This window comes from Sorex araneus, chromosome 1 (genome assembly GCF_027595985.1).
Source record: "Sorex araneus isolate mSorAra2 chromosome 1, mSorAra2.pri, whole genome shotgun sequence".
Taxonomy (NCBI): domain Eukaryota; kingdom Metazoa; phylum Chordata; class Mammalia; order Eulipotyphla; family Soricidae; genus Sorex; species Sorex araneus.
In genome coordinates, this window is record NC_073302.1 from 301,011,256 (window position 1) to 301,038,478 (window position 27,223).

Sequence of the window (27,223 nt, forward strand, 5' to 3'; positions counted from 1 at the left end):
ACACACACACACACACACACACACACACTCTACCTGTGCTGTAGCAAAAGGCAAGATCCCCTCTTCCTGCTGCATGTTCCACCATGGTTGGAGCATCTTGAGTGCCTCCGTCTGCCTTGGGCCACTTGGGATGTTTCCAGATTGATGTTGGCCATTGCCCGTGATACGGCAGTGAACATGCTGGGCCTGCGTCTCTTCAGACAAGCGTGTCTGTGTTCTTGGGGTGTGGCAGTGCCAGGACATGCAGCCATTCTGCTCCTCTCTGAGAAGGCTCCGCACTGCCTGCGTGCTCCTCTCTGTAGAGACTGGGCATCCTGCAGCTCCTGCAGCTCCTCGCAGGCCTGTGTGAGGCCCTGGGGGTGACACTCAGGTCACAGGCCGGCAGGAAGGGCCATGTGGCAGTGTCTCTGGGGAGGAGCTGCTGGCTGCTGGAGAGTTGGTGCGGCTTCCAGATGAGCGCCCAAAGGTGAAGGCGTTCCCACGCGGGAGGGGGCTCGGTCCAGGCTCCATCTCCTGCACACGCACCTGCAGATGGACGGGAGTGCGGGCAGCGTTAGGCCACTGTGGGAGGCCAGGGGGGAACTTGGGGCCTGGGGGCAGAGGGCTGGCCGGGAGCCGAGCCACAGGGTAAGGGCTGGCTGCCACCTGGCAGCCCAGCTCGTCACTCCCCACTCCCCACCTGCCGCTCAGAACATGGCCTTTGAAAGCCGGCTCTCCCCACTGGGACAGTTCCAAGTCTTGCTGTTCAGTGAACTGTCTGCGTCCATATTCTGGTTCAGGGTCTTTCCTGGCAGTTCTGGAGGATCATGCAGTGTGGGAGTGGAGCCCTGGCTGCTTACATGCCTTTCAGCCCCTGGAGCCGTCTCCTGCCCTTTTGGTCACTCTCTTGGGTTGGGGCCATTCTTGGCCTTGCTCAGGGCTGATTCCTGGCCGTGCTCAGGGCTCACTGCTGGCTCTGTGCTCAGAGCTGACTCCTGGCCATGCTCAGGGCCGACTCCTGGCCATGCTCAGGGCTGAGTCCTGACTCTGTGCTCAGAGCTGACTCCTGGCCATGCTCAGGGCCGACTCCTGGCGATGCTCAGGGCTGAGTCCTGACTCTGTGCTCAGAGCTGACTCCTGGCCATGCTCAGGGCTGACTCCTGGCTCTGTGCTCACGGCTGAGTCCTGGCCGTGCTCAAGGCTGACTTCTGACTGTGTGCTCAGGGCTGACTCCTGGCCGTGCTCAGGTGCTGAGTCCTGGCTCTGCACTCATGCATCACTGCCGGCAAGCTCGGGGCCCATATGAGGTACTGAAAATCAGACCTGGGCAGCCTCTCGCCATGCAAATTCTCTACCTGTTGTACTGATCTTTTCACCCCTCCTGCTTTATCACTTTTATCAGAACAAAAAGCTAAGAAGTTAGGGGTACTTTTGGGTACTGTATTTGCTGGGCCTTTTTTTTTTTGGACTGTTTTTCTTTATCAGTATAAATAGTAGAGGTTGGCTACTAATTATATAGAAATAAGTAAATCTTACAAGTATTATGTATTCCTAAGCCCAACTTCAAGTTATTAGAATTAAAAAAGAGGATTTGGAGGGGAGATGTGTGGGTATCAGATTAATTTAGAATCCTTTAGAAAATGACCTGTGAATTCAAAAATTTTAAGTTGGTAGTTATTGGGAGGGGCTGGAGCTGTAGCACAGCGGTAACGAGTTCGCCTTTCACGTAGCCGACCTGTGTTCGATTCCTCCGCCCCTCTCGGAGAGCCCGGCAAGCTACCAAGAATATCGAGCCCACATGGCAGAGCCTGGCAAGCTACCCGTGGCATATTGGATATGCCAAAAACAGTAACAACAAGTCTCACAATGAGAGATGTTACTGGTGCCCACTCGAACAAATCGATGAGCAATGGGATGACAGTGACAGTTATTGGGAGAGGTTTTGTTTTTTTTTTTTAAGTTTTTGAATGCTTTTAATCCCTACCCAGTCCCAAGGTCTGTTTTTAAACAAAAGGTGCATCAGGAAACTCAGGGTTTTAGAATAAAGTTTAAAACATCTACATTTTTGACCCGAGTTACCCTAGGTTGTTTTACCCAGTATCTCCTCTCCATCACCTCCCTCTCTGCCCAGATGTTGGGACGTTCATTCCTGCACCCTTGGGATCCTTGTACCGCTTCACCTTTCACTGTGGCGCTTGTTGAGTGTGACCTCTCTCTGCTCGTTTACATGTGCCCGGGCAGCCACGTTCTCTGTTTGGCCCATGACCCGCCCCTGTCCCTGCCCCTGCCTCTGCTCACCCCCCCCCCCCGCCCCTGTCCCCTGTCCCAGTGGAGACGCGCTGGCGGGCTGGCGTGCACACTGGTGCCGGGATGGGTGTGTGCTGGTTACTTAGGGGCGGGGCCATTTCCACCCGCGGTTCCAAAGAGTCTGTGGGGCTTGAGTCGCCTCAAAAGTCCAGCGGTGGATCACGGTGTCCAGTGGGGAGAAGCAGCCTCGAGGCGGCACACGGCTCATCCGAGGGGCTCCAGCTCAGCAGCACCCCGAGCGCGTCTCTCCGTCCGGGAAATGTCTCGGCTTCTGTGGTGTGAAATGCAGATAATTATACTTAGATTCACTTGTCTCGTGGGACTGCTCCTTAATATTTATAGCTGCAAAATACTTTGCAGTCATTTTTATTAATAGTTACCAGATGTGTCATAAGGATTAATGAACTTAGGATCTGAAATGTTTTGAGTTCCTGAAATAGGGGCCTCTGTTTGCACGGGGCATATGGGAACGTACGTTAGAGGCACACAGTGCACGCTCGGGGCCTGTGAACTTCGTCGGATTTGTGCCCCTTCATCAGGGAGCCGGGTTTGTCACAGGCCAGCGCCAAGCAGAGAAAGCTGGGGACCTTCCGCCCATCCCCCTTACCACCCACATGTCTCCCCACGCACAAGCGGTGCCACATACCCCGCACCCCACCCCCACTCTTGGCTCCCAGGGAAGCAGACCCAGGTCCCCTGGTACCACACAGCTGACCCCTGTGGCCGCACCCTCTTCACCGGTTCTGAAGGTTCTGGTTCCTTTTCCACTTCTCTGCCTTTTCCTCTCACCACCAAACCACCCAAGCACCTTTCACTGTCCCATGTGGATCCTCTTCAGTGGCAGAGTCTCACACATTGTGGGAGTGTCCCCAGAGCTCTTTGTAGCCTGTGAATGTTGTCCCCGAGCTCACGCCACCTCGTCATCACCTTGCCCACGTGTGACAGTCGCACATGCAGAATTGATGGGACTGTGCCAGGAATCTCGCCACGGCCTCATGCCGGGCGGGCAGCTACCAGTTGCACCCTGGAGCACCCTGGCTCCTATCCTCTCTGCTGTGGGAACTTTGGGGCTCTGATGGCTGCAGCTGTGCACGGGGCCTAGGGAACTATGTGAGGGAGTATGTGTGACAGTGTGCGAAAGAGTGTGTGAGTTTGTGACAGTTGTGTATATAGAGGACAGTGTGTGACTGTGAAACTGTGAGTGTGTGTGTGTGTGTCAGTGAGTGCAACTGTATATGAATGTGTGAGTATGAGACTGTGTGTGTGTGACAGTGTGACAGAGCATGTGTATAAGAGTGAGAATATGTGTGAGAGTGTGGGTGAGTATGTGTGTGAGAGACAGTGGGTGTAGTTTTATTGTATGTGTCTGGGTGTGGATTTTATTGTGTGTGTGGTTTTTACCATGCGTGAGACAGTGTGAGTGTGGTTTTTACTGTGTATGAGAAAGAGTATGGGGGTTCTTGTGTGTGTGTGTGAGAGAGAGAGAGAGAGACAGAGAGAGAGAGACTGTTGATTTGTTATTTACTATGCGTGAGAGAGACACTGTGGATGTGGTTTTTACTGTGAATCTGGGTATGGATTTTACTATGTGTGGGAGAGAGTGTGGGAGTGTGGGTATGGTTTTTATCCTATGAGAGACTGTGTGCAGTTTTTACTGTGTGTGAAAGACATTGTGTGAGAGAGAGAAAGAGAGAATGTGGGTGTGGTACTTATTGAGTGTGAGAGAGACTGGTTGTGGTTTTTACTGTGTAAAAGACTGTGTGAGAGAGAAAGAGAGAGAAAGAGAGAATATGAGTGTGATATTTACTGTGTGTGAGAGACAGTATGGGTGCAGTTTTTACTGAGTGTGAAAGACGTGTGTGTATGTGTGTATGTGAGAGAATGTAGGTATGGTATTTACTGTGAGAGTGTGGGTGTGGTTTTTACTGTGTGTGAAAGATGTGTGTGTATGAAGAGAGAGAGAGCGAGTGGGTGTGGCTTTTACTGTGTTAGAGAGAGACACTGTGGATGTGGCATTTGTGTGTGTGAGAGAGATACAGTGTAGGTGTGGTATTTGTGTGTGTGAGAGTGATAGTATGGGTGTGGTTTTTTTAGTGTGTGAGACATTGTGTGTGAGGTATTTGTATGTGAGAGAGATGGTGTAGGTGTGATTTTTACTATGTGAGCAGCAGTGTGGGTGTGGTGGTTTTTACTGTGTGTGAGAGACGTTTAGGTGTGGTTTTTACTCTATATGTGTGTTTGAGCCCTCCAGCCCTCTAGCACAGCAGGTAGGGCGTTTGCCTTGCACACGGCTGACCCAGGTTCAGTACCTCCGCCTTTCTCAGAGAGCCCGGCAAGCCTCCTGTGGCATATTTGATATGCCAAAAACAGTTACAACAAGTCTCACAATGAGACATTACTGGTGCCCGCTCGAGCAAATCGATGAACAACAGGACGACAGTGCTACAGCGCTATGTGTGTTTGAGAAAGTGTGTCGATGTGGTATCTACTGTGAGTGAGGTTTTTACTCTGTGTGTGAGGACAGGTGGGTGTGCTTTTTTACGTGCACGTGTGTGTTCATTCTTCCACTCCCTCTGGTGTGGCAGATCCTCATATTCATATTCCTGTTCTCCCCGACTCTGGTGCCACTGTCTCATTGCTGCATGGGTCTCTGTCCTTCATCCCAATGTGCCCCACCCATGCCCCGCCCAGTATGTCAAATCTTCCTTCCCCGTCTTTGCTGAGGACCGTGTGGGGTTCTGTCCTGTGTCCCACCCAACTGGCTTCCTCATGCCTTCCTGTGTCCTCCCTCACCAGTCTCCTCAAGCCCACAAGGTTTGGCCTGCACTCTGCCTGCTTGAAAGCATCGGATCACATCTCTGTCACACTTTAACCATGACTCATGTCCCCACAGCCCTAATGCCCCCGGTGAAAGGAGTGCATGAGAGAGGCAACACATGTGGGCATATTGCTCACTGGGAGAATTGATTCTATGCTCCTTGTTTATCAGCATGTGAGTCCTCATGTTCTGAGGAGATTCTTGGCACCTGGAATTTTAGTGACGTACAAGAAAACCATTGTCACCGCAGAACTGGTAGAAATAAGAACTAAGTTCCTGTGCCCTATTTCAGGTTGTATAAACATCACCACCCTTTTAAGTGAAGATCCAGACATTTAGGCTGTTTAACACCCACCCACGTCCATCCATCCATTCATTCATCTATCTGCCTACTTATCCACCTACTCATTCAACCATTCACCCATCAGACCATCCATCTACCCACCCATCCATCGACCAGCACATCTACCCATCCATCTATTCACCATCCATCCATCCATCCATCCATCCATCCATCCATCCACTGTCCCACCCATCCGTCCATCAACCCATATATCTACCCATCTACCCATCCACCATCCATCTACCCACCCACCCACCCATCTATCCATCCATCCTTGTACCCTCCCCATCCATCCAGTCACCCACCCATCCATCCATATTGATCACCCATCCATCCATCATCCATCCAGCCATTCAACCACCCAACCACTCACCTCCCCACCCATCCATCTATCACCTGTCATCCATCCATCATCCATCCCTCCATCCATCCCTCCATCCCTCCATCATCCATCCATAATCCATCCCTGCATCCATACACTCACACCTCATTGTGGTCCTTCCCTCTGTCCCTCAACTGCTTATTCAGTTCAGGGACTCTGAAGGTGAGCATGGAGAGCTTCCCAGCTGCTCACATCATGTCACACACACTCAGACAGGGACCCCCCCCCCCGAGATACGCAGTGACCCCCACGCCCATCTGGTTTGAGGAGGATGTGCCTGCTGCAGGCACTGGTCTCGATGGAATAGGTTGGGTTTTTTGCTCATCAGATTTTGAACCAAGTGCCACGGTCTTCTCCAGACACTTGGGCCCGGGCTCGTGTGCTATAGGCCCATGGGCAGGACTCGCTGGGGCTCCTGTGTATGGGAGCCATGCTCGAGGGCCCTCCTCACGGCCCCCCAGCTTGCCCTGTCGCCCTGTCCCCCTCAGCTCCATTCCACTGCTCCGGCCCCGCTCACTGCCCGTTTCCTGTTTTCTCAGCCAGTGCCCCGGATCCTGGTGCAGCCTGCACTGCCAGACGCCGGTGCCCCCAGGATGGTGCAGGTGAGTGTGCGGCATGCCCTGGCACCATGCCCGTGGCTGCCCCCGAGCCCTGCTAGTCGCATCCATGCCCACAGTTTTAATTCCAGTCTTCCCCTTTGGATAACGGGCTCTAATACAGGTCGTCGTTTCTCCCTGTTTTCCTTTGACACTTTTCTATTTTCAACTTGTTAATCATATGATTGCTAAACTTCTAGGTGCTTGACTGCTAATGTCGTCTGCTGCTTTAATGGCCCCACTGCTAGGCCCGGCGATTTCTATAAACAGAACAGTCCCCTCCTTCGGAGTGTTTGCCTAATTCTCGGTTTTACATTTCATTCTGATTCATGATATCAGCGTGAAAAGGCTAATGCTGAGCCTGGGAGAAAATAGTCTCTTATGATCCCCCGCAGCGCCGCCGCTCCCCTGCTCCCAGCAGCTCGGCCGCCTCTCCCACTGCGGCTGCCTGCTCGCGGCGCCGGCCAGGACCGCTCCTCCCCTTAAGACAGAAAAGGGCCACATCATCGGGGAGATCATCCTGGCCGTTCAGGATGCGGGCGGTGTGGGGGGCTGCTGGTGGGGAATGAGGCCCGAGCCTGGCCTCATGGCCTCAAGTCTGGAGAGTGTGTGGAAGTGTCTGGAAACGTCCCCAGGGAGGGCATGAGCTAGACAGGGCAGGTGGGGCGCTGCCTGGACGCCCCCGCGGTGGGGACAGGGAGGGGACAGGCTCTGTTGCCAGCTCTGCGCTCTGTCTCGTGGTTGCTGCCCTTTGCACAAGTGCTCGTGTTCAGGGGGAAACACCGTCCCGGGCTCCAGCGTTGGGCCTGGCCACCACCCCCAGGGGGCTGCTCTCACCAGGGGCTTGTGCCTTGGGAAGCCTCCCCACCCGGTCAGTGAGACTGGAAATAAAAGGACAAATAAACCAGGTACCAGTGGCAAAGAAAAATGATTGAGGGATGCCTAATCTTCTAGAGCATTTATGTCAGTGGCAGTTATTGATCTATTGGGTTTAGTAAATTTTGCAGCCTAGAGATCCATCACAAAAAATGGGCTGTTAATCCCCAGAGGTGCAGGAGTGTCGCTCCTGGACGCGCCTGGCGGGGAGGAGCCGGGGCGGGAGGGAAATGACGGGCACGTGGGCACACATGATTTATCAGACTGCTGAGTTAAGCCAGGGGACTGGAAGAGACTTATAGATCTCAGCTGTTTCCCAGTTCAAATAAATCCTGCATTTCACATGGAAATGGCCATTCCTGTAATATAAATAATCTTTCCGTAAATATCGGGAAGCACATTTCTCCCCGGCACAACCCCCACTGCCCGGCCACCTTCCTGCTCCGGTGAGTGCAGGGGCGAGGCCAAGATCCTCCGCCACCTCTTCCGGGCTGATGTGTCAACCCTGGCCAGTGCCCTGGAGCAGTGACTGGGACAGGGACGCTGCCGTCATGCTCCTGGGCAGCCCGTGTGTCTGCCAGGGTGACTCAGACCTAGTGACATGAGGCATGGGAGTGCCAGCGCCGGGCTCCTGGCAGGGCCTGCTCTGGAGAGCAGAAAGTGCTCCCTCACTGTGCCCTTCCTCACCATACCTCCTCAGTGCACCCCTCCTCACCACACCCCTCCTCAGCGCACCCCTCCTCAGCGCACCCCTCCTCAGCGCACCCCTCCTCAGCGCACCCCTCCTCAGCGCGCCCCTCCTCACTGTGCCCCTCCTCAGTGTGCCCCTCAGCCATGCCCCTACTCAACACACCTCTTCACCACCCTCCTCCTCACCATGCACCTCAACTGTGCCCCCTCCCCACTGTGCCTCCTCCTCACCAAAACCCTCCCTCACGGGCCCCTTCTCACTGCCCCTCTCACTGTGCTCCTCCTCACCATATCCCTCCTCACCCACGTTCCCTAAACCCATGCTCTCCTCATGTGGCACCCCGCCTTCCAACCCTCCCTCTCCCTGCCCTACACTGTGCCCCTCTGCAGGTCTCTTGGAAGCTCAGTGCCAGGGCAAAGGGCCCAGAGATGGGGGTCCTTCCAGGGTCACGGAGCCAACAGCCCTGGCCACCCCCGCCCTCATGCCAGCCCAGGAGTGCAGGGTGTCTCTGGGCGCTGGTGGTAGGAGGGACCCAGCACCCCTTCCTCAGGTCGGGTCAGTTTGTGAACACACACAGAACTCAGAGACGCTCCCTCAGTAAAGCGCTGGGTGGTTGTTGTTGAATTGAGTTTGGGGGCCACACCTAGCGGTGCTCAGGGCTGACTCCTGGCTCTGTGCTCAGGGCTGACTCCTGACTGTGCTCAGGGCTAACTCCTGGCTCTGTGCTCAGGCTGACTCCTGATTGTGATCAGGGCTGACTCTTGGCTCTGTGCTCAGGGCTCACTCCTGGTGGGGCTCACAGGACTCACAGTCGTGCTGGGGTCACTGTGAATCTATAGTTTCATGAAAAACTGCACCTCTGGGCATGGGTGGGGCAGTGCCTGGGCCGGGTCTAGCTGCTCTCACCCCAATCTCCTATGTTCCCCCCTTTTGGTATTAATAGGGCTTCATGGAGGGGCAAGCCGGACAAATCCATAACCGATTGTGAAGGGACTCCATTTCTAACCCCCCCTCCTCCACGAGAGCAAGAGCAGTAGAATATTCCAGAAAGTTCCAGCCTGCTCCTGGCTGCTTCTCAGAGACCCCTGATTGAGAAACCCTCAGAGGTGGGAAGCAGCGGGTGGCACAGGTGTTGGGCTGCTGCTGCTGCCGGCCCTTGCCACGGAGGCCTGAGACCAGTTTTCTTTGCCTGAGACCCAGTCCCGCAGCTGGGGGAACCTCCAGTCTGCAAATGACAGGGCGTCCCCCTCAGCCTGGTCCCCGAGGTGAACCATGGATCTAACCCACGTGCTCCCTTGTTGCTGCAGGTACTCCGAGAGAGTGTGGGGTCAGCGCCGGAGGGGACCGTCCCCACGCCGAGGGTCTGCGAGCGACCTCCCAAGGGCGCAGACGGCCCCGAGACCCTGGACGGGCCCCCCAGCCCCGTGAGCGAGGCGTCCAGCGGCTACTTCTCCCACAGTGTGTCCAGCGCCACGCTCTCTGACGCCCCCGGCCTGGAAGCTGCGGCCCCCGCTCCCGGCTCGCCCCCGGCCACCCTCTGCCTGGCTGCGGAGCCCCTGCCCGCCGGCGGGGGTCCCCTGGCTCCCCCTGAATGCCCGAAGCAGGCCGTGTCCCCGGGGACTCTGAACCAGGGCCCGGCTCTTCCCAGCACCCCTGCAGCCCCCCAGAAGGACCCGGTGGCCCAGCAGAGCGGGGGCGAGGCCTGCCCCAAGCCCCCAGTGCCCACGGACCTGCCCGCCTCCCCGTTCCGCATCCGCAAGGTGCGCACGTCGGAGCTGCAGTCCTTCTCGCGCATGCTCAGCACCGAACCGGGCCCGGACCCGGGGACCCCCGCGCCGGGCAAGCTGGACGTGTCCTCCGATTCCGAGGAGGCCAGCGAGGTCCCCGAGTGGCTCCGAGAAGGAGAGCACGTGACCGTGGGTGCCCACAAAACGGGCATCGTCAGATATGTGGGTCCCACGGACTTCCAGGAGGGCATGTGGGTCGGCGTGGAGCTGGACTCCCCCTCAGGTGAGCTGCGGGCTCCGCGCGGCCCTGCTGCCCCCCGACAAATGTCCACCCAGGGGTGTGGGAGTGCTGAAGAGGCTCCTTGCGCCTGTCCCGCCTGTCCCGTTGGGTAACCAGCCCCATCCCCACCCCTCACGGCCCCTCCCCTCCCCCCCAGCCTTCGCACTTGGAATTCCCTGCTGAGGTCACAGCCAGGGCCTGTGTGGATGCTCATTTCGGGGTGACTGCGCCCCCCTCCCCCGCCCCGGCTCGGGCAGTTCCTGCAGAACATGGGGTCTCAGCTGAGGATTCGGGGAAGAGCAGCCCCTTTTAGAGAAACCAGCTTCGCTGAGGCAGTTTGCACCCCAACCCAGGGCTGGTCGCTCAGGACCCCAGGAAAACCTCCCCAGGGACCCTCCCTGTCCTCTGCTAGGGCAGATGTTGACATTTGGGGATAAGGGTGGATCTTCGGGCGCTCCCACCCCTCCCTGCCTAGACCTCGGGTGAATGGGGGCCTGGGGGTCTGGGGGCCCAGGGGTGGGCGCTGACGGGTTTGCGGGGGTGGTGGCCGCTCACGACCTCCTTTCTCCTCCCCCACGCAGGCAAGAACGACGGCTGCATCGGGGGTCGCCAGTATTTCCGCTGCCGGCCGGGCCATGGGCTGCTGGTGCGGCCGGGCCGGGTGCGCAGGGCAGCGGGCGCCGGCCGGCGGCGCAGCACTGGGCTCCGGCCGCAGGGGGGCCCCGAGCCGCGCCGCAGCAGCACCCTCTCGGGTTCGGCGGGCAGCCTGGCCTCGCTGACCGCCGCCCTGGCCAAGGCCGACGCTCCCGCGGCGCTGCGGGCTGAGCGGGGCCAGCGCGTGCCGGAGAACCGCAAGTCCTGGGCCAGCTGAGTGTTCCCGTCGCGCGCCCTCCCGGGGGCCGGCCTGGAGGTTTGGCACCAGACACCGCCGAGTAGAGCTGGCCACCCAGCCCGCGCCCATGACGCTGCCCACTGCCTGTCTGCAGGAGAGCGGCGGGGACTGTGGAAGGTTCCAGAGCTAGCCCAGCCGGAGGAAGCCCCCGCTGCCGCCTGGTCCCCGAGTGCCTCCCAGCCCTGCGCCACCTCCCTGCCCACCGTGCCCAGAACCTCGGACGTATTTATTGATATTTATTTTGTCAACGCCCCAATCATGCGCGAGCCACAATCTGCCCGGGAGGGGGGGATCCCACTGGTGTGGGGAACCGGGCTCTGGGCCCGCCTGTGTTGGAAAGTGCCTTTCCCCGTGAACTTGTGCATCCCTCCGGGCAGGGTGCCCTATGCCCCACTGCCCCTCCAGACCCTTGCGGGGCCCAGAGCCAGCAGTCAGCATATCCAGAGCCTCCTTCCAGGCCCAAGCAATGGCTGGGCACCCCCTGCTGTCCCCCCCTCCTTTCATTCTCCTCCAGGAGGGGACTAGGACCTGCAGGTACCATGGTGTGGGCGGGGCGCGCAGCAGCTGCCCAGGTTCATGCACTTGGCATCAGTCAGCGCCTGGTGAGGCCCCACCCCCTCCAGCCAGCCTCCCCACGGGATAAAGTGCGAGTGAGGGGGGCACAGCAGAGGACCAGGCCACAGCCCAGGGTGGTCCCTCGGCCCGTGGCCCAGAGCCTCTCGGCAGCTCTGGCTTGGAGGTAGGTGTCTGTTCAGTATTGGCTCAGTGGGGTCACCCCTGTCACCTTCTCGGCCTCCAGGCTGACTGGTTGGTTGGAGGCAGCAGTGCCTCAGGGGTGTCCCCAGGATGCCCAGACACAGCCTGTGGGCAGGTAGGGATCTCCCCAGCCTTGTGGAGTGAGGGGACTGCAGCAGGAGTGAGGTTCCTGGCTCCTCAGCCCCGTCGGCCTGGCTGCCGCCTTCCTCTGACCCCTGGCCGGAAGCAGGAGCCCGGCGAGAGCGAGCAGGAGGGCCCTGAGTGTCCTAGGGCCGACGCCGCCCCTCCCACTCCCCATTTTGCACTTGGACCCCTAGTGAAGCCCTCAGGGAGGCCGGGTGAGGCCTGTCTGCCGTGCCTTACTTCTGGGGACCCACTACAGGCAGGGCCCCACTGTGCCTTCGGTCACCCACTGCCGCGGGGCTGGGAGCAGGGGTATGAACCCGAGAGTCCGTCTGTGAGGGAGGGGCTCTGGCGGGGGCACAGCGCTTTGCAGCACATGGTGTGGGGGTTCCTGTGGGGGTCCCGGGATATCCAAAGAGCCGGGCCAGCCCAGATGGGTGCGTGCTGCCCGGCCGCATCTGCCTTTCCTCCCGGTGGCCAGCAGCTGCTCAATAAAGCAGATGTTTCTTTGCCTCCATCTCACGTCCTCTGCTTCAACACCCCTCCCCAGGCCCCTCGGACTGATGTGGGGCAGGCTGTGGTCTGCTGCTGAGTGATCCTGGTGTGGGGGGAGGATTCAAGGTCGGGGCCAGGAACAGGGTCCCACCTCCTGTGCTCGGCGTGCTCTGGCCAGGATGGAAGCTTCCTGGAGGTCTCGGGCTTGCCGCCTGCAGCCCGTCAGGACAGGCCCAGGTGACCCTGGGGTGGCTCTGCAGTAAACTGTTGGCGTCTTGGGGTCGCCCGCCCAGCACTGCAATGATGGGGTTACCCACCGCCCCCCACCGCCTCTGGGTCCCACTGTGGTCTCAGGACTCAGCCCAGTTCTGGCAAAAGGACACAGCCATGCAGACCCCCAGGTGGCCTGGCTGAGGCCCCGAAATCCTGACCTATGGGTTGAGCCACGGGAGCCGTGGGCAGGGAGCGGAACTTGTTTATATTGAGAGCACCTGAGCGCCCTGGAAGGTGGCAGTAGGCACTGCCCAGAGTGGAAACCCACCTGGCCCCTAGGGTCCATCGGATTTTCCAGTGCGGGGAAGACTCTGGCAGTGGTCAGACCCCCATCAGGAGTCTTAAGGTGTGAGTCAAGTGGGCGTTTGTGGACCTGCCGTGAGGGCCAAGTTTGGGTCTCATTCATGGGCAGGTGCTGTGACAGTGGCCAGGAGGAGCCCAGATGGATGGAGGTCATCTCCAAGGCCCAGAGCACTCATCTCTAAGAGCACTCATCTCTGACATCTCCAGCTCAGAGATGGAGGAGTGTGCGGGTCACGAAGGACCCAGAATGACTGTTACTGGCCCCAGTTGATCCCACAGGGTGGGAATGGCCCTGTCTCCCACCCTCCCACCCGACTCTGAGCTTTGTGAGGAGCAGGAACGCAGACCTTCGTGCTCGCCTGAGAAGGGGGCTCCAGTAGTGTGGGGGGCAAGGAGCCCATGTCTCTGAGCCTAACTGTGGAGAGAGGCTTTCCTTGGCCCCCTGGCCCAGTGGGCAGGGCTGACGGTCAGGGCTGCGCCAAGCAGACAGTACTGGGAAGATTCCAGGGCCACACGGTGGTCCTGGGGGGTCACTGGTGCTGGGGACTGAGCTTCGGCTTCAGGTACGCCCAGGTTGCATCCAGCCCTGTAAGCCGCCACCCTAGTGACCCTATTTGGCTTCATGGCTACGGGGGAAGCTTTAAGAGGGACTTCCTTGGGAGCAGGGTAAGGCCTGGGGTGAGGGTGCAAAGGTGTCTGTGTCTTGACATGGGCACAGCAAGTCCGCAGCGATCTGCAGATGCCCGAGTGTGGAGGAAAGCAGGGTGGGGAGAGAAGGGGTCTGGCCCAGTACCAGGAGGGTTTGGGTTGAGGTGCTGGGCATGACTGGCCTGAGTGCTTGGTGGTACCCCCGGGGCCCCACCCCCAGGCACGGCCCCAGGAGTGTGCTAATTAGCCAAAGAAATCCCGCCAGTCTTGGTTCAGTTATACATTTTATTCTCTAATAGGTACAATACTAAAATAAACACAAATTAAAAAAAAGTTTTATTAAAACAAAACTGTACAAAAAAGCAGTATACTACATCGTAATTACAGAACAGTCTACTGTCCAAAAGGCACTAATCCAGAATAGGAGATACAGTGATACAGGACTCGTTGAACTAGCTCATCAATAGGACAGCGCACTTGTTTCTTGGACCATTTACATCGAGAAACAAGGGCGTTTGCTACAGTCATTACACAGCGTCATAAATAGGAGTCCCCAGAAGGTGCAGTATCCCGCTCCTCACAGGGAGGGTCGGGGCCTCCCTGCAGCCACTCACCCCCTCGTGTGTGTTAGCACCGGGAAAGTGGGTTTGCAGATGCTCCAGGGAGCCGGATGGGGGGAGGGAGGCCTGGGGGGGGGCGGGCCTCGGAGACCAGATGGGTGAAGGCAGCAGCTGCTCCCAGGGGCCCTCCCTTCTGGCACCCCACTGGCTTTGGGGGTGTGGGGGGGATTTCTAGTGACTTTAGGAGGGACTGGGTTTCCGGGAGGCCAGGCCCGCCCCTCGGTCCTGCCTAGGCTCCAGTCGCCTCCCAGCCCCCAGCCTCCACACCCGGGGACGGGGGGGTGAGGTGGGGACTCTGGACCCGAGGAAGAGAGATACTGCAGCTTTCCAGACAGTGTCACACGCAGAAGACGAAGACGGCATCTGATGTTAACAAAAATAAGGAACAAAGAAATAGGGTTCAACCAAATCTCTTCTCACACCATCCTATACTACATCCTCCTTCTGCTTAGCAGAAAATTGTACGTACACAAAAATACAAATACACAATTTTGTAGAACAGTCTGATTTTAATATATTTATATATATTTATATTTATACGAGTGGCAGGTTAGTCATTATATAGAGCTTTTTGCACTTTTGGCTCATATGCAACAAGGCTTATAAATTCAGCTTTAGCTTTCATTCAGGTTTTATAGCTTTTGAACAATTGTTTTCACATTTAAAGCAGCATCCAATTTGCACTAGGAGTCGTGATTACGGGAGGGACAGGGCGGGCGGACGTACATTCCAGTGTGCGCGATGCGGTGGCGGTGACGGGGCAGCGCTGGCCACGGGGACCCCTTGAGGTAGACTGAACAACCTCACAGCAGACTCAGACACGGTGCATGGGGCGGGGATGGCGGCTCGGAGACGCCCACGGGACACACGGAGACAAGACACACAAGAGCCACGGCAGCGATGCCCACCCCCCACTCTCAGAGACCAGGAACTCGGGGGCTCCCCCTGGTCCCTGGCTCACTGTCCACCACCGAACAGCCTGCACCTCTGGGCCAGCCCCCCACACTGCCCTTCGGGGTCACCCACATGGGCAAGTTCCCAAGGCCAGGGCGCCGAGTGTCCCTCCTGCTGCTCCCTCGGACAGAGCAGGTGCGGCCTGCGCTGCCCCCTCCCAACCCCTCTCCATGGACGATCACCACCTGCGCCCTACCCCCGCAGCTCAACTTTGGGGTCATCGCACTGCCTGAACGAAAATGCTGGATTCTAATGAAAATAAAGTGCCTGGGAATGGATTGTTCCACTTTGCAAACCTTCTAACACACGCGGCGCCGGGCAGCACGTCACAAAGGCCCTGGGCCCTGCCCCGATGCCAGGACTTTGGAAGAGACGCTGAAACTGCCCCCCTGCACCCTCAGACGTGCCCCGCTCTGTCCGGCGCCACAGGACACCCCACGCTCCCTCCCGCTGGCTTCTGCTCCCTCTGCTCTGGGCGGCCGCAGCCCGGCCGAGCTCCCGACGTGCTGTGAGCGGGAGCAGAAGCAGCACAGGCAGGCACACCCCGACAGGAAGGCGTGGGGCGCCAGGCGGCCCTGGGCAGCCCCGGGTCCCCGAGGTCTGAAACTTGCTTAGGCACTTAAAACACAAAGAGAAACGTGGCCCTCGGGGGCCCTGGGGCGGCAGAAGGCGGCGGGCGCTTCTGGGGGGCACTCATGTGCCCGCGGCCCCACGGAGGCAGGGGGTGGGGTGGGGGCGTCGGGGCCACAGGACAGGGACGGCACACATACTCTGTCCTCAGTGTGGGACAAACTTCTGCATGGGCCGGGGCCTCCCTGCCGGAAAGGGGGTCCGGCCCAACCAAAGAGCGAGCCTTTCGGAGCAGCCGAGGCCCCTGAACTTTGGTCTGGGGTTCAAGAAGTCGGTTCCAGATGTGATCAAGGGTATGAAGACAGTCACGGCGAGTATTTCTGAGGCAAATGAGCCTCAGAGCGATGCCGCCCCCCCTCCCCACCCCTGGCGGTTCACGCTGATGAGGCGAGTCTGGTCACACAGAGACACCCATCTCTGTTCCCAGGGAAGACGCTCCTTCTGCTCCCCGTCACGTCAGGGGGCAAACCCACCACCCCCAAGTTGAGGAACTGGCTCCTGTGAGATGCCTCCAGCGCTCAGCACCCAAGATGTGTGATGGACCAGGAAGGGGCCCGGGGACGGAGTGGGGGAAGCTGGGAGCGTTCTGAGCCAAGCCCCTGGGTCGGGTGCATGAGCCCAGACTGCGCTGAGGCAGCGGGAGGAAATGGACAGCTGAGCCAAAGCAGGTCTGAAAGCCACAGTCTCTAGAAGGTTCTGAGGCTCGGCCGCATGAGCACTGTGACCTGTGGGCCCGCACTAGCTAGCCCCCACCCCACCTCCCGCAGGAGTGCCCCCAGACCCCAGGACCCATCGGTACACCTCGAAGCTGAGGCCTCCAGCTTGGTTCTGTAACCATGCAGATGGCAGAGCCACATGAGGTGCTGCCAGCTTGGCGGCACCACCCCAGTGGGGATGGCGGGGGGGGGGGGCGGGGGGGCAGGGGCAGCGGATCCCCGACACAGCTGACTCTGTGGCAGGACATGCGGGCAGCCTATTTGCTCTGGTTTTTGGCAGGAGTAACTCCCAGTGTTCTACCGTCCTGGCGTGGGCCGGGTCGTGAGGGGTTCATCCGTGGGAGGACAATGCCAGCTGGGCCTGGTTCCCGTCAGCAGCCCTGACCCCCAGGAGCAGCCTGGCCACAGGGCCACTGGGTGTGACTGGCTCTGGCATTCTGTCTGTCACCGGCTTCCCCCCCCGCCCCCCCCGCACTTGATCAGATAAGCAGAAGGCTCTCAGGGGCTTCCAATGCCCCACTCACCATCCGGGCTGCAGGTCTGGCCACATCAAGGCTCACGGAGACAGTTCTCGGGAGGGAAGTAGTGCCCTCTTTGGGGTCGGAAATCCTGTCATTCCAACTGTCCAAAACCAGCAGAGCCTGGGGAAACCGTGGCGGTGTGGGACTGACCCAGGTCGGCCAACTGTTCTGAGGGCACCCGGAGGGTACACACCGGGAAGCATTCTCTTGACTTGGGGCTCACCGCTGCCCACTGGGTACGATCCCTTTGGGAAGTGGCGAAGAGCAGGGGTGTGTGCCAGGAGGCAGCAAACGATGGCCTGGAGTTGGTGCTGTGTGTCCAGTGGTTCCTAGTGGTAGCAATGCTGGCTGGGGTTAGCTCTCGGTTGCTGGGAAGTACCAGAGAAGATTCCGGAAGGAGGCCAGAGCACAGCAGCTCTCTCCAGAGAGGTCTCTAGTGGGTGGGGACAGATGAGTGGAGTGGAGGGACAGTGCACATGTGGGTCACGCAGGAGACCACAGCTGCCAGGGCCACAGTATGAGCGAGGGGGAGAAGGAGAGAGAGAAAGGAGAGAGGGAGGAGAGAGAGGGAGAAAGAGGAGAGAGAAGGACAGAGAGAGTTAGAGAGAAAGGAGGAGAGAGAGAAAAAGAGAAAGAGGGAAAGAAAGAGAGAGAGAGAGAGAGAGAGAGAGAGAGAGAGAGAGAGAGATGGCCATGAAAATGAGCAGCCCCAGCATGGCAGAAAGTTCCAAGAGCCTCTCGGAGCAGGGCAGGCGAGGCAGAGGGGCACAGTTTGGTCCAAGGTGGGACAGGCTGGGGACCTTCCCAGGTGGGGTGGGGAGCAAGTGCCGGGTCTCTGCTCTGCAGCTGGCATCGTTCTGGCCCCTTCCTTCGGCCAGGAGGGGAGGACATGGTCTTCATGGATGTTACCAAGGGGCGGGTCCTGATGTTCCAGGGACGCAGTGCCGGGAGCTTTGCCACCATCCATCACAGAGAGGACAGAACTCCTTCCCACCATGGAATCGCGCTCAAATGGCTAATTACACGTCGGGAGGCCACTCAGCCCCTTGGAACAGTGGTCATTAGTTTCCTGCATTCACTTGGGGCCACCCCCTCAATTACATGGCTCTCAGTGAAAGATCTGGGCCCACCCTGGCTCAGCCGGCCAAAGGAAAGGGGAAGTTAATTGTGGCTGGGGAGACATGAGAACAGAAGCCCCGGGAGGTCTCGTGTAGATGGGGCTGGGCCATGTCCTTGGTCCCTGTGTCCAGGGGCTGTGGCAGCTGTGTGGCAGTGCGCACCTCGGGGCAGCACCTCGAGGGGCCCAGAAACCATGGCACGACATGAAGCTCCATCCAAACTCGGGCAGAGACTGGAAAACAGGCCACAGAGAGGGACCACGTGGTCAGGGCTCTGGGAATGGGAGAGGTGCGAAGGGCGTGGTCTGCGGCCAGTGCTCGTCTCTCAGCACTTTCTATGGCGAGCCAGCCACGTCCCTGGGAGGATCCGGCTGGGGAGCCCAGAGGCCCGAGGGCTGAATGAAGACGAAAGAGAAGACCATGGGGGTCTGCAACCTGACCTGTCACCTTCGCACCCACCAGGGTTGTGGAGGCAGAACGGGAGGCCCAGGAGCCAAGACTCCCTCGCTGGCTCGCTTCTTTCTTGCAGGGTCAAGGGGGTCGGCTTGGGGTGGGGCCTCGGGGTCGCAGACTCCCGGGGCCCGTCTCACGGCCGTTTCTCATTCCCAGCGAGAAAGCAGAGCAGCAAGCCCGCAAAGCTCAGCTTCTAGGAGGAAGCAGCTCACGGGACGTGTGTGTGAGGGGCCTTGCTGGCCCTTCGCCCGCCCTTGAACGAAAGGCCCCATGGCCTCTGCCACAGAGCCTGGCATCTCCCGCTGGAGGCTTTGGGCACGGTGACTCGGGCGCGGGGTGAAGTGGGAATGAAGACGCAGTGCGCAGGCTCCTGCGTCTTACCCTAGCGGGCTTCACACAGTTGACAACTGCACTCCAGATCCTGAGAGACCCCCCTCGCTCCCGAGCGCACACACGGGAGAGAATGTTGGATGGGCAGAAGCCCCTCGCGGCCCACTTCGCCCCCAACCTCAGTGGCAGCTGGTCACTGTGACCAGCCCGCACCGGGGAGGTCCTGACAAAGGAAAGTCCGGCTCAGAAAAAGCGAGGGACGGGCTCGGCTGGTATGAGGTGGCCCCAGAGAGTACAGTAGTAACACGTCACCCATCGTCACAACAACACAACAGCGAAAGCGACCACACTGGCCTCGCACTGCGGACACGGAGGCGGACGGAGGACACGCGCACGGCACGGATCAGTTATTGCCTAAGAATCTGTTGCAACGCAGCCGGGGAGGCCCCCGTGGTTCTCTGCACACACACACAGACAAAGCAACGGCAGAAGGCAGGGTGCGGGGCAGGCCCCCCGCACCCTCTTGGAAGGAAGAGTCGGGCTTGAAGTTCACATTTCCAGGAGGGGGCCGGCGGGAGGGCGGGCAGCTGGGCTGCGGGGGTGAGAGTGGCCGGCACCGTGGCCCCTCAGAGCCCTGCGCCCCAAGACTGTCAGGCTGGAGCCCAGAGGGAGACGCTGGGAGCAGGGTGGGTGTGGGCGTCCCAGGGGTCAACTGCTGTCCAGGCGCCTGTTTCCACAGATGGGCCCCACCCCACCCCTGGTAAACCTCACAGTCCATGACGCTCCACTGCATGAAGCCTGAACACCCCCTCTGTTCTCTGAGACGAGGAGAGACACAGGGGTCTGGCCCTGGGTCACCTGCTCCTGCCCCCAGTGGTCAAAACTTTCGGGTGCTTGCCTCAGCCAAGCAGGGGTGGAAGGCAGCGCTGATGGGTCCGCCAGGCCCAGGGCATGTCCCATATGAAGGAATACAGAAACGTCTGCTTCGTCCTTCAGGCAGGTGCCCAAGCCGGGTAGTGGACGGCCCCAGAGGCACCAGATCCAAAAACAGGGCAGGGGCAAGGGAGTAGAAATCCCCACTGCATGGCCCACGGTGAAGGCCGTGTCCTAGGGAAGGTGGCGTCCACCTCTCCGAGCAGGTCTTTGAAAATTAACCCAAGGATGAGATCAGCCGCTGGCAGCTTCCCCGAGGCCACCCCGGGGCTGTCCGCCCAAGAAGGATCTGGGACCCCGAAGCAAGAACAGGCGGAGAAAAGGGGCGCAAACACCCGAGAACCAGAGAGGCCGAGTCCGGCCGTTTCTCTCCAACAGGGGGTGCACAGGGGGTCCAGTTAGCGTCAGCCTAGAAACTTGGGCGGTGACAACGCTGAGCGCCACCATCCAGAGACACTCGAGCAGACGGTGACAACTGAGATGCACCTGGCAAGGAAAGCCAACAGCGCTTGGGACTCCTGGCCCCGAGCCCGTGGGAAAGCAAGAGCGCGACATAAGGCAGTGGTACCTAGCGGGCAGGCCCTGGGCTCCGGGGGAACGTCCCCTCCCCCTGTTCCCGCTAAACGCGGCACCCCGCTGCCTGGTACTTCCCCCACGCCCCTCTGTTCGCTGACGCTGCCTCCCCTTCCTTAAAGGTCCTCAAAACAATGGAACCTTTTAGCTCTTCTCTGGCAGTCGCTCTACCCCTTTAGAAACTGCAGCTGTCTTTACCAGGCTGAATCTGTTTCTTTAAAAAGACCAGCCCGAACAAATGAGAGCTGCAATCCCGCCATAAAGAAGCTATCAATTATAATAATCTCCTCACAATAAATCATGGATGTGGCTTGTCACACTGTGTGTTTTTTTTCTCTTTCTCCTTTTGATTCCACAGAGAATAAGCAGATAAAATTCCACCGCAGTGGAAAGATACAACGTTACATTTCTTCTGAGCATTATAAAAGGAAAGGGAGATAACACAATCTCCTAATTGAAATAAAAATTGAAATAAAAAGTCAAACACACCGAGAAAGGGAATGAGCAGGGGATCATTCCTGAGAATAACAAATGCTCCTCTTGAATTTGTTGGTTCAAGTAATACAGCAGGACAGAAAGGAGGCCTCCACGGGGGCGGGTCAGGCCGGGACACCCCTGAAGCCCGAGACCACGGCAGGAAGCGCCCGTAGGGCTCAGGGCTCACTCTCGAGGGGAGATGCCCCGAGATGAAGCCTCCCTTCCTTGATGATTTCACGTCTGGGACAGGGGAGGGGGAGAGGTAAGGAAATGGCACCGTCCTTCCAGCTTTGAGCCGCATCCGGGTATTGGACTCTGGATGGAGGCCTGGCCCGTGGCCAGCCCCATGGTCCCCTTTACACTAGGCTCCGGGCCACGGGGGGAGGAGAGACGGAGCCAGGTGGAGAGCTGACCGCAGCTGGCCATCACCCCCGTGGGGACGGCGCGTCTGCAAGCCCAGTGCCCGCCACACAAGGCCAGCGGATGGAGTTTTCTCTGATGCACGGATGAACGGTCGTTTTGCTACTATGACAAGGTGATCACAGGGTGACTTTATAACGCAAGTTCACTGTTTGGTATTTTGAGTTCTCAAAATGAAAAAAAAAAAAAGGTTTATCAAATATAAATATCTTTAAAAAGTAACAAAAGTGCTACATATGTGATCAAGGAAAAAAATTCCGTTAGTTACTGCCGCTTAAAGTATAGATTAAACTTTACAAATATTACCACATCCATTATCAATATGGCTTCCAATTATTAAATAAATTGCCTGTAGCGATAGAACGTTCCAGACCTAACGGACAGAGTAAAGAGAACACCAAACAGTCCCATCGCGTGGCCGCTCGCAGACCCACCGCCCTTCCTGCTCTCGTGAGGCCCGTCTTCACATCAGGGCTCCAGAGCTGCAAGTTGGCTCCTCCGGACCTCGGCTCTGTCCTGGACAGACTCTTTTGGTAGCAGGGGAGCGGGACAGAGACAGGAGGCAAAGCATTTCCCGCGCAGGGCTCCGGCACGCGCGCCACGGACAGGCGTCTGAGAACTGGCCTTCACACCCATCACACACTCAGCTTCTGATTTCCCTCACGCTCTCAAGCTGGGTTTTGTTTGTTTCGTGGATTTTGTTGGCTTTCTTTTGTCTCTTCTGTTTTCTTTTCATCGTGGTCCCATCGACAAAAGGCAGTATTGTATCTACTCAGTCACACAGCTCGCGAGAGGAGGCGGCCGTCCGAGGTCTGAGGCAGGGTCCGTCCGTGGGCATCTGAGTGCAGCACCCAGAGCACAGGGTCGGGCCCAGGGACTGGAGAGGCACGGAGACGGCGGCCGGGGCTGACTCTCCCCACATGGGGCTCCTAGTGCTCCTGGCCCCGGGGGTGTCCGCCGACCCCGGGCCATGCCTCAGCTCGCAGCCTTCAGTCTCGGGGGAGGAAAGAGGTTCTGACTAGTGTTACGGTAATCTACGGGTACCCAAGGTTGTACACGGAGCCTAATATCTGAGGACGGAGGTGACCTAAATACCTGGAAGCACTTTCTCGGGGTGCTAAGACAGAGCAGCAACATTGTCTAGCCTCGGGGGCTGGGCGAAGGGGGTCGGTGGGTCGGTCGGTCGGCTATTACGTACTGGGAGTTAATACTGAGTATATGCAGAGGCTGAGGGCACCATGCCATCTTCACAGAACAAGACCCTAACGGCTAACTGACATACAAGGGACTGCAAGTTATACTGGAAGAACACACGCCACGGACCGGAGGAGTCTGCTAAGGTGCTACGTCTACACTAGGCGGCTCCCCGGCTCGGCCCCCTCCTCAGTCGTCGTCCAGGGCCTCTGTCTTGATTTCGTTGGCTCCTTGTCGGGCCAAGGCCAAGATCGTGTGGTTGACCGCTGCCATTTCCACAGCTAATGAGATGGGGTCTTGGTGGTCACTATGGCTAGTGCTGTCATCCTAGACGCACGGGGACAGAAACACATGGCGTTAGCATGCTGGTGAAACGTTTTGCTCCAGCTCAAGGAGAAGCATGCAGGGAGGTCAAGAGGAGGCAGAGCATTAGACGGGGCAAACGGTGGGCACGGGCTCACAACAAGGGAGAGGGGACATGTATTTAAATAGACACTGAATGGAGATAAGTCCAGAGACTTCCATTGGCATTTTTATGATTCAACAAAAAGCACCAAAACAGTTTTATTAAAATAAAAATTGGGGTGTGCGGGAGAGACTGAGCTACACCGGGTGGTGCGCAGGGCTGGCTCCTGGCTCTGAGCTCAGGAACCATTCCCAAAGGTGCTCAGGGAGCACTTGTGGTGCCAGGGAGCAAACTGGGTTGAGCCCTGTGCAAGGAAAGGACCTTAATCCTGTGTATCTCACTGGCCCCTAAAAAAATTTTTTTTCTGTTGAGAATTTTAACCCTTCTATTTGAAAGATGGCCGACAAGGACGATTAACCTGGGTCTTTCCATTAACCCGGGTCTTTCTTTTTTTGGCACTTAAAAGAATTTTCTGAATTCACACTTACAAGCAGATGTCTCAAGGGCAACATCAAAACAAAACTAAAAAAGAAAACAAGACAAAACTACACACAACAGAATGTAATGCTTAGAGTCAGAAAAAGAACTCTTGTTCCAAACAGGAGGGAAGCGAACTGGCAGAAATGGTGCCCACAGTGCAAAGGCATGCACGGGCCTGCCCAGCTCAGTGTGGGGCTCCCCTGGCACAGCTTGGGGGGTTGACGATAAAGCTGCGAAGGGCCTGGTACTGCCAGGCTCAGCAGGCCCCAAGCAGGTGTCACAAACAGCGAAATGTCTCAGCCTCAGGGCAACGCTGAACCAAAACTCTTTGGCAGGGGCGGGTGAGTCCCTTCCAAAGTGAAAAAAGCAGGAAATGTGATACCCTGGAGGCATCTGGGGAAACAGTGGGAAATGCTCCATCCCAGGAGGGACTGAACCACAGGCGGAAGGTTCACAGCTTCTCACGGACCCCGCCTGGGAGTGGAGGAGTCTTGGGTTTGCTCCCTGGCACTGTGCGGCTCCCCAAGGACCACTGCTAGGTGGCACCCTACCCACACCCCCAAAGAGGGAGAAAAACCAGGAATGTTTCCAATCAGAAAGATCCCCAGAAGGGCCCAGTGGGTCAAATGTGGAGCTGGCTCGCAGCCTGCAGGCTGCCTTCCCAGCGGGCAGCACCGCCCCGCCCCGATGGGGTGAGCCGTCTCCGGGGTCAGCACGGGGGCCTGAGAAATGCCACCGGACCCGGCAGGAGAACAGCCACAGTGCACTAGGGCAATGGGCTGGTGTTGCGGGGGATGAGAACGGGGTCCGCAGCAGCCCCGGGGCAGCCCCATGTTCCCAGCTGTGGAGTTACTCCATCCAGTGGCTACAGCTCAATGTCTCTTCCCCCCAAGCAGTGAAGAGTGAGTCCCAGAGGGCGAGAAGACATGCACTGAGGAGAGGCTGTGTGCCCGTGGCGGGGGGGTGGCCTCCAGGCATGGCAGTGAGGGCCATGGAGACAGGGCCACGCCCACAGACAGCCCCTGGCACTTCTCAGCGGGCAGTGGGGTGTGTGTATGTGTGTCTGTGTGTATGTGTGTCTGTGTGTGTGTGGTGAATGATGTAACTTGCTTGTTTGGGTCAGATCCTTCTCTCTTCTTCTACCTTCTCTGCTTCTCTGCCTCCCTCTGAATTTCTTCCCTCCTCCTCCTCCCCATTGCGTACTTGCCAAGTGTCCTGTTGTATGACAACAAATCCGCGTGGGTGAGTAACGGCCCCTTGGCCTTACCGCGTGCCTCTCACATCCCGCGACCCTCTTCCTCGCCACAGGAGCAGAGCGCGGGGACATTGGACCAGCTCCCGCCCCCACCCCATGACACAGGGCGCAGAACCGGCCTCTCGCAGGGTTCCCCACTGTCCCCAGGCGCCGCCCGGCTGCTCACCTGCTCTGAGTAGTCATTGCCGTCCACGTCGTCGCTGTTCGAGTGGCCGCCCGGACTCTGCACGTCTATGCCATGGCTCTCCAGGATTGCTGCTTCTTCGAAAAAGCACATGGGTCCCTAAATCACCCGTCACACTGGAGGGTGGCTGTCACCGACAGTCCCCGAATCACCTGTCACACTGGAGGGTGGCTGTCACCGACAGTCCCCAAATCACCCCTCACACTGGAAGGCGACTGTCACCGACAATCCCTGGGTCACCTGTCACATTGCCACGACAGTCTGTCATACTGACAATCCCTAAGTCACCCGTCATGTTGTCATGGCAGCCTGTCATACTGACAATCCCTGAATCACCTGTCATACTGTAGGGAAACTGTCACCAACAATCCCTGAATCACTTGTCACACTGGAGGGTAACTGTCACCAAGAATCCCTAAATCACTTGTCACACTGTCACGGCAGCCTGTCACACTGACAATCCCTAAGTCACCCATCACACTGCAGCGCGACTGTCACACAGATAATCCCTGAATCACCCATCACGCTGCCACTGCAACTGTCACACGGATAACCCCTAAATCACCGGTCACTGTCACACAGATAACCCTAAATCACCCGTCACCCAGCCCAAACACACACTCAAGTCAGTGCTGAGGAAACTGGAACCACATTTTCTTTTTCAGGGCCTCTCAAGGAGTGCTCAGGGCGGTGGGGCCCAGCAGCAAGTCTGGGAATTCACGCAGGAGCGGCTCGACGTGAAGCACTGCTGTGCTCCGGGGCCCGCAGGGTGGCACTGGGCGATGCTTCGTGGGAAACTAACCCAGGTGCTCGCCCTGACCACTGCACTGCCCACCCCAAACACCACCAATGCATTCTCTTTCTTTTAAATGCTGACGGTGGGCTTCAAGTACACAGAGCTGGGGAAGCAACACTGTCCGCCTCAAGCCTGTCCAGCCAGGAGCCACTGTGGAGCGGGTGATGGTTCATGAACACTTAGCAACCAACTAACGCATCCTCCGGGTACAGAGGGGCTCTGTACAGAGTTGAGAATTCCAATGAACTACAAATATGATTTATGAATAAAGTACAATGTCAGAAGCTTCAAACTAGCCCCCCACCTCAATCTCATCAATTCACATTTCTTAAAAAGCTTTTTCAAAGTAAAAAGTTTTTCCTTATTTGCTCTACTTCTGATTGAAAGATCATTTCATTCCAATTCTATTAATCAGATGTTTGTTACCATCTCAGTCACAGTCCAGTAATAATACAACCCAGAGCACCAACCCACCCTCTGGAGGCCCCCACTAGGAGGTGGGAGTCACATCTAATCGAACATCCTAAAGCATGAAAACAATGAGCTTCAGGTATAAGCACTACTGCCTTATAAACAGCCTAACACTAACTCTGGGTTCTTCAAGTCACAGTGAAGGGAAGCACAGGGCAGTTCCTGCCAGGGGTGAGAGTCAGCAGCATTCAGACCTGCAGTTCTGAAGTGAAGCCCCCTCCAGCGTGCCCCGCCATCTCAGACAGGCAGCAGCCTCTGGGTACATTACCGATATTGGCTCTTCTCTTGATCTCCTTCCGTCTGTTAGCAAACCAATTATAGACTTTCAGGGAGGTTACTCGTTCCAGATCTGAGAGTTTTTTGCCTGTGAAAGCATGCGATAAAATTGAGATCATTTGTATCGGACTAGTTTAAAGGGAGATACTCTTCTTTATTAAAGTTCATCTGACCACATTCCCCACCCCTGGGGATTTTTAAAGCATTATCTAGCATTCTGCACACACTCAAATATTATTGAGCAAATAACCATATAAATAAAAGCACAAAACAGCAACTGCATGCGTGCTTCGATTCGGAGAGCCGCACAGTGTCTAAATACTCCAGTGCCTGAAGACTCGGTCATTGAGGGCGCCAAGTTTACCAGCCGTGCATGGAGGCTGCATTTAATCAGCACAACAGATGAAGGCTACCTTCATTGAATCTCTGGGCAGCTGCAGTTACTGATGGCCTGAAGATGCTCTATTTGGATCCTGTTCTCTTAAGACAGAGGACAGTCCCTGAGCTTCCGGGCAGTCTGAAGGAGATCCTACCCTCCCGTTATTTTAACCATGCTGGAACGTACATCTGGGTGCAGGCTGCATTTTAGAGTCGTTCTCTGCTGTCATGTGACCTCTCCATGGTGGTGGTTGTACACTCTTGGTGGGGCTCCAGCCTTGCAGCCATGGCTCTGACCTCTCAAATATGACTTGGGGGTAGGGTGGGGGTCCCTGACTATACTCAGGGGAACCCTATGTGCTGCCAGGGATCAAACCCAGGCTGGCTGCACTGGACACTCTGTGTTCAGTCCAATGGTTTTTGGTTGATACTAAAATGCTGGATTAAAAAAAAAAATTATAACCTTAAAAAAAAAAAGAAGTTTCGGGGCTGGAGCAATAGCACAGCAAGTAGGGAGTTTGCCTTGCACGAGGCTGACCTGGATTCGAT

General features: G+C 57.4%; 2 protein-coding genes across 12 annotated transcripts in view; one reads left to right on the forward strand and one right to left on the reverse strand.

Annotated features, from left to right (window-relative positions):
* The window catches only part of KIF13B (kinesin family member 13B), a 146,546-nt gene extending 134,259 nt beyond the window's left edge, over positions 1-12,287 (forward strand). For 2 of the 3 annotated variants that reach the window (XM_055142214.1, XM_055142219.1), the window contains 3 exons: positions 6,369-6,431; positions 9,300-10,002; positions 10,581-12,287. In XM_055142214.1, coding sequence (XP_054998189.1) covers positions 6,369-6,431; positions 9,300-10,002; positions 10,581-10,870 — 1,056 coding nt within the window. In that variant the 3' untranslated portion in view covers positions 10,871-12,287. The remainder of the gene's footprint in view (positions 1-6,368; positions 6,432-9,299; positions 10,003-10,580) is intronic. The other variant, XM_055142222.1, reaches the window with a different exon arrangement.
* Positions 12,288-21,344: 9,057 nt separating this feature from the next.
* The window catches only part of HMBOX1 (homeobox containing 1), a 147,102-nt gene continuing 141,223 nt past the window's right edge, over positions 21,345-27,223 (reverse strand). Inside the window, exons 8-11 of one of the 9 annotated variants that reach the window (XM_055143913.1) lie at positions 26,289-26,384; positions 24,736-24,824; positions 24,458-24,529; positions 21,345-22,755 (exon numbers count right to left, since the gene is read on the reverse strand). In XM_055143913.1, the coding sequence (XP_054999888.1) occupies positions 22,618-22,755; positions 24,458-24,529; positions 24,736-24,824; positions 26,289-26,384 (395 nt within the window). In that variant the 3' untranslated portion in view covers positions 21,345-22,617. Of the gene's footprint in view, positions 22,756-24,424; positions 24,530-24,735; positions 24,831-26,288; positions 26,385-27,223 lie in introns of all 9 variants that reach the window. The other 8 variants (XM_055143853.1, XM_055143803.1, XM_055144178.1 and 5 more) reach the window with 8 other exon arrangements.